At 38.1% G+C, this 6,797-nt stretch overlaps 1 protein-coding gene across 6 annotated transcripts in view; it reads right to left on the reverse strand.

Annotated features, from left to right (window-relative positions):
* Macrod2 (mono-ADP ribosylhydrolase 2) overlaps positions 1 to 6,797 on the reverse strand; it is a 1,832,027-nt gene that overhangs the window by 1,824,494 nt on the left and 736 nt on the right. For all 6 annotated transcript variants that reach the window (XM_055602641.1, XM_055602643.1, XM_055602644.1 and 3 more), the window contains exon 2: positions 2,198 to 2,314. In XM_055602641.1, coding sequence (XP_055458616.1) covers positions 2,198 to 2,314 — 117 coding nt within the window. The remainder of the gene's footprint in view (positions 1 to 2,197; positions 2,315 to 6,797) is intronic.

Raw genomic sequence — 6,797 nt, forward strand, 5'->3', positions numbered from 1 at the left:
GAATCACTTATAAATTATAAGCTCATATTTGGCATACAGGCATATATAGTGTCATGTAAAGAAGGAACATGTCAGGAGTTATTCAATACATATTTTCTAATTTGGCAGACATGTTTTAGAATTTGGTATTCCTGAACAAACCAAACTACAGCAAATTCTGAAACAACATTCTACTACACATGGTTACTTGCTAGCTGAATCTTTTTTAAAAAGTTGCCAGGGCCAGTGAGATGGCTCAGCAGATAGAGGTGCTTACCATCAAGCACGGCATCCTGAACTGTATTCCCAGAGCACACATAGTGGAAGTAGAAATCTGACTCCTACGTTGTACTCTGTCCTGGATATGTGGGCTGTGGTACTAAAGTAACTCCCTCCCACCCCCCCCACACACACGTGCACTATATAAATAAATAAATGTATTTTTTTTTATTTTAATAAATAAAGAAAACAGAAATAGCCAACAAGAACAGCAAGTTCCAACATGCATAGCAGCCTGAATATCAGCTGCTGCTCTCTGAAATATTCCAGCAGCAGAGGACTCTACCTCTATCCCAAGAGACCAAATTTTTTAAAAGGAACATCATGTACCATGTCCTTAGGTACAACAGTGAAAGTAATTAGATGGGGGGAAAAAAAAGAAAGGCAAGATTTGCTAGGCAGAGAGCTAGGTATTAAATACCAGTTGCTTATAAACAAAAGAGTTACCTGAGACCTACGCAAGGAGAGGCAGAAACCCCCTTTTCCTGATTTCTGGCCCTGTGCTCTTACACTACACAGCACTAGCTTCTCCTTCAATGTCTTAATGAGACAACTGTTGAAACAACTTGCCTTTATTAAAAGCCATGGGCAGGAGACCAGACATGAACACCCTAGGACACCACTAAACCTTGAGGTGAACTCACCACCCTAGCTACGCATTAAAAAGACCCTCTCACTCTCGACCTAACAAGCTTTGCTTTTGTTGTTGCAGTTGTTTGTTTTTAAGTACCATGTGGCTATGTACCCTAGGCTGGTCTTACAGTCACCATATACCCAAGCTGTCACCACACCACACGCCTTTCAAGAGAGAAAAGTGTCTAAAACTCAACCCTACCTGTGTTCCTTTTACAAATACCAAAGCTTACATTAGTTGTTTTTCTCTACAGATTTTGTTCCATGCTTGGTTTTCATTTTCTGATACCAAGGTACTCTGACACTGCTTACTGCCATCAATCTAAGGATACGACCTGTAAAATGACTCGTTCAAGTCCACTTCATAAGGTAAACACCCTTGCTCTGAAGTCTACACTTCACATCAAGATCAGCACCAATGACTATCAGTTCTGAGAGAAGTATATCAAACATCAGTTAAATGTATGATTTCCTGTTTAGAAACTTTAAAAAAATCTTACTAAAATATAATTACATTCTTGCCTTCCTTTCTTTTCCCCACCCCAACCCCTTTTCTTCCATCTCCCTGACAAATTAATGGCCTCTTTTTCTTTGGAGATTATATGAATATATATTTTTTCATCAAATCAAAGTATAAATATGTATATTATATAATACATAAATATATAAATACAACTTGCTGAGTCAATTTAGTACTGCATGTGTATATACAATTTTGGGCTGACCACTTGATATTAAATGACTAATTTTCATGTACCCTTTTATGCTTAAAAAACTGTCTATACTCTAATACAATATAAACTTTCATCAAATCAAAAAGACTAAGTAAATTTTGTCAAATGTTTTTACATATAGACATAATACCATACCATGTAAGACATATATCCTCTAAAGTCATCTGAAATGTTACTGTTTTTCTGTATTTCATACTCTTAACCATATGCAATTTTTAAAATAACCTAAAAAACATCCAACAGAAATGAAACTAATGCAAGCTCAAAGTACCACAACACTGATGAGTAAGTCTCTACAGCTTTTCTCTTAAGATCTGCTGCAGAAATTTTTAAAGAATAAAAAGATACCTGTGAAAGAGCACTGTACTGTGAACGTGCTACATTTCAGAACACAAATGACGTTACTATGCATTCCTGAGCTAAGAAGTGTGTGACAGATAGGTAAAAGCAAGCAAACAATAACTTCAAAAGTACTTCATTTGTGAATTCAGTTATTCATTCTGTCAACCATTATCTTACAAACCATCAACACACGGGAAGAGCAACTGCCTAAAAATCACTGAAAAACTTACCATCATTTTGGCCCTTGCTCTTCATCTCCTCCTTCCAGGATAGAATGGTGCTCAGAGGAACATAGTCCCTTAAGTATTCTTTGCGTCTCTCCTCTAAGGTCATCTTCAGCAAACGTTCTTGCAAAATAAAAGCAGAACCTCCATTTGTATTTAAACTTTAATCTTGGGAATTACCGAATACATTTATGAATATACTCATCTACACTAACCAAAGACTTAAGGAGTACCCAAATGCTAGCAAATGATTTCATATTTGAGGGCTAAAGGGGGTCAAATTAATTCCACAGGAGCAAGAAACAAACTCAACGCCGGTCGAGACAACGCTGCTAAGGCAGCTCAGGAAACAAGTCAAGTCATTTACTCTTCCCATCAGCATCTACTAACACAGAGTATGTGACAGTGTACATTTACAGAACTCAGGAATCACAATTCTTCAGTTCACAGGGCAAAAGAGCAAATAGATACGATACAAAATAGTATCAAGTCAATAAAACGCAGACTGCTGAAACAGGTGTGCCCAAACAGCAGGAGCACAAGAAACATATCTTCAAAGCTGTTTCCTCAATTTCACACAGCCATCAACAATGACACTGTACTCTCAGTTCTGTAACAGCACTGTGGTGGTGGAGTATACACACTTTAAACGCACACCTTAATTTAAGATAAAAATATAAAACAGCATCTTACACTTGCAGATGCCATTTATAAAGAGCTCACTGGGTACTAAGTACTCCTGGTGTTTGTATCACTAAAATAATTTTTATAATAAGACATTACTAATGAAGCATAGTTTAGATTCTTCCCATGAATAGGTAAAAAGTAAGGACATTTCAACAAATAGAACAATAATAAAAACAAGGAAATATAAATAGCTTAATAAAACTGTAAGGTGTTATCTAGAGAGGAAGGACCACAGAAGTGAAAAGCAGACAAATTTAAAGTAAATCTGTGCAGGGACTTGTACAGCACGCTGTGTGGTTCATCTTCCTTCTATGAAGAAAACCATAAACTTAAAGGTGATTGTGAATATTTTGGTATGTGCACAAGATGATCCACTAGGAAGCAGAAAATAATGTAAGTCTATTTATTTTTAAGCAAAGATATAAAATTTTAGTCCTAAGAAGATGAGAGGATAGAAAACAGTAAAGAATAAAAAAAAAATGTTGAATTTGACAACAGGTTTAAGGGAGAACAATAAAATAAAATCTAGTTGTCAGCAAGGTTATGAATTCCAAGTGATATAGGGAAAGAACTTTAATAATATGAGGAAAAAACTATCAAGTTCTACAGGAAAGTAAGAGAAAATAATATTTTACAAAGCCACTCTCTTATCAAGTAGGTGACTAACAGCACTGAAAACACAGTAGTGGTTAATAATCTGGACTATAACCTAAATCATTACATAAGTCTGTATGGTCTTTGACCCGTCACTTCATCTCTTTAGGTTTCAATTTCTTTGGGAGATAACTAGATAGGTATTATCCCCAACTGCTAGGCAACTAAGTAAAAAAGTCAAATGACTCGTGTAATGTCCCAGAGCTTGTAGAACAGTACTAACCAGGATCGAAATGGGACAGCTGCATTTAAAGCTTGACCCTACATCACTTCATACAATTTTCTGCTTCATGAGTGGTGAAAGTGAAATGACATAAGGCATCTAAGGCATTAAAAACAGCACAGCACAAAACAGGGCTTCAGTAACCCTCCCCTTAGTATGTTCATCATCACTACTGAATGACTTTAGAAATACTAGTCTCATTAAAATATAACTGAAATCCATGAGACTTATGACATATTGGACAAAAAGAAAGTGAGGCCTGATATAGAGGGCCACACCTGTAATCCCAGATTTTGGGGGTTAAAGCAAGAGTACTGCCACACATTCAGGGCCAACCTGGGGTTACAGAATGAGTTCTAGGCCAGCCTAAGCTACACAGAATTAAACCCTTTCTTAAAAAGGAGGGGAGGGAGGAAGGGTGGCAGAGAGGACAATAAGCACTGTTACAGACAGTAAAGATGAAGATGGTGAGAAATTAAACACAACCAAGAATAAATAAATGACAGCACAAGATCTCAAGGACTATAAGCAACTGAAGAAAGAACACAAACACAGGGTTAATCCTCTAAACACAGAAGAAAAGAGCTTCCTCTAAAATTGGGGGGGAAACCTAAATTATACATAGAGAAACAATCCAATGACACCAGGACACCATACCACTGTACTGTAAAACTTTCTTTCTCCATAAATTAACAAGTCAGTGACACCTGTTCACTACGGACTAATAGGTACAACAGGAACGTTGGAAGAAATCAGAAATTTGGAATTAGCTCACAAAGCAGAAAAGGGGGCTGACCCTCAGTGGCTACAGCACTGCTTTAAAAGCTCAGATCACAGATGCAAGATCATTACAGCTAGACATCAGGCTGAGGGACACTATGAAGCAACTGTTTATGTAAATGTCAGAAGTTATAGACAGAAATAAAACTGTCTTTCTATTTATTTGGAAGTAAATGCATACTTAGAACAAAACACCAAATGTAATACAATATAAACAAAGAGATAAATTTCAATGCTTGAAATGAAAATACACATTAAATGATTTTAAATTAGGGCTCAAAGTAGTAGAACAATATTTACTAAACATATATGTGCTTTAAGAACTCAGTTATTTAAGCAATGAAACATACAAAAGGCATACACATGGTTTCTCAGGCATTACCAAAAACGTTCTACCCTGCTTCACCTTTACAATGAATCCTTTCTCTGCAAACCAAGTCTATTAACAGTTCTCTTTACTATACGCCGTACTGCATTAAAATATGTTTCTAAAATGCCTTGACATTTCAATGAACTGGGTAAGCCTTCATCTAGATTTCAATAACAGCTGCAAAAGTACTAAGCCATCAACTCTCCAGTGGGATGAAAGCGAAAGGTCACGCATCCCACTGGCTTCTTTATTGTACGAGAAATCCTGAGCTTTCTGGCCAATAACATGATATTTCTCACTTTTACTATTCCAGAAACAGACACCCTCAGAAGACAGATACAAAGCATTCACTTCATAATATTTGCCTTTAACTTTAACCTTCAAACAAACAAAAAAAAAAATTGTTTGGGATGAAAGAAAATAATTTTACTAAAAAAGCTTCCCTTGTGCATTTGCTTCTTTATTTAAAAAAAGAAATACTTTGTTAAGGGAGCATGCATGGGACTGACCTCGGCCCTCTACACATGGGTAACAGTTGTGTAGCTGGGTCTTCATGTGGGACTCCTAAGAGTGGGAGCAGGGCTGTCTCTGACTCTGTCACCTGCCTTTGGGACCCTTTCCCTCTCTTGGGCTCCCTCTTCTAGCCTCAACAGAAGATGTACCTAGACCTACTGCAATCTGATCTGCCAGGGCAGGTTGATATCCATGGGAGGCCTCCACTTTTCCGAGGAGAAACGGAGGAGGAGGGGATGAGTGGGAAGGTGGGAAAGAAAGACTGGGAGGAGAGGAGGAAGGGAGAACTGTCATCCGGAGGTAAAGTAAATTAGTTAATTAAAAAATAGTTGCTTATATTTTCCCTATAGAGAAAAGGCAAAAAGATATTAAATAAAGATTCTGAAATGTCTGCTCATCACACGTGTATAGATGTTACATGAGGAGCTGTTTTTCTAATGTGACATAAAAAGTTCTTAGGTATTCACTATAATTTCAATGATCCATGTTACTGAGAACAATGTAAATGATTTTACACTATTTTGTCTTTTTTTTTTAATCAACTATGGAAAGCGAACATTTCAAGATCATCAAGAGAGATGGTGATTTTCCAATGCTCAGAGAAGTGAGCTCAAGGGAGAGTGCGACTCTAAGAGCACAGCACGAATAAACCCCACACGACTTCACATGGCTTCTTCCTGAAAACTGTTGAGTTTTTCTGGGCGTAAGAGACTTACTGAGGGTTCCAGGCGTGTTCTACCAGGCCCGATGGGGCCAGCCCTGTCATGGGGCTCTCCTCAACACCATTTATTTTGTGACCTTAAGTTTTAGTTCTCTTAACACTCACGTTCACTGAAACAACGACACTAAGGCAAATCTTTCAATATTTAAAGGCCACTCCAGCCACTCTGTTCGGTCACATTCATTCTTCCCTCCTCACAGTTTTTTCGTGCATTTTTTAAATCAGGCACTATTTAGAGAATTCTAATTCTCACTCTTAAGACTACAGTTTGGTCAAAAGGTTCAAAAAGGGCAGGGACTTGCACTAAAAATCTTCAACAAGTAATCGGCAAGAAAATCAACTTTCAACCTAGTCACGCCTTGATGTCCCTATTCTGTAGGAATGCAGAGATCTGTACACCCTTGCTCAACTTCATCCTTTATACACGAATTTGGTGCAAACTGCAGTAGCAAAGCAATGGTTTTTCTGTACAAAAGAGGTAAAACGAAGAAGAGAAATATTCCAGGGACCCGGGCGCTGCTACATGAAAATACGCCCCGTGAAGCCGAGCCGGGGCAGGCAGGAGGAGGGACGGAACCGAGCCGCACAGTTCTGCTCCCCGAAGGAACCGGCGCCACCGTCAGTCCAGCGGCTCGGGCTGAGCCGGCGTGCACACAAC

This window comes from Psammomys obesus, unplaced genomic scaffold (genome assembly GCF_907164565.1).
Source record: "Psammomys obesus unplaced genomic scaffold, mPsaObe1.curated_primary_1811, whole genome shotgun sequence".
NCBI classification, from domain to species: Eukaryota; Metazoa; Chordata; class Mammalia; order Rodentia; family Muridae; genus Psammomys; species Psammomys obesus.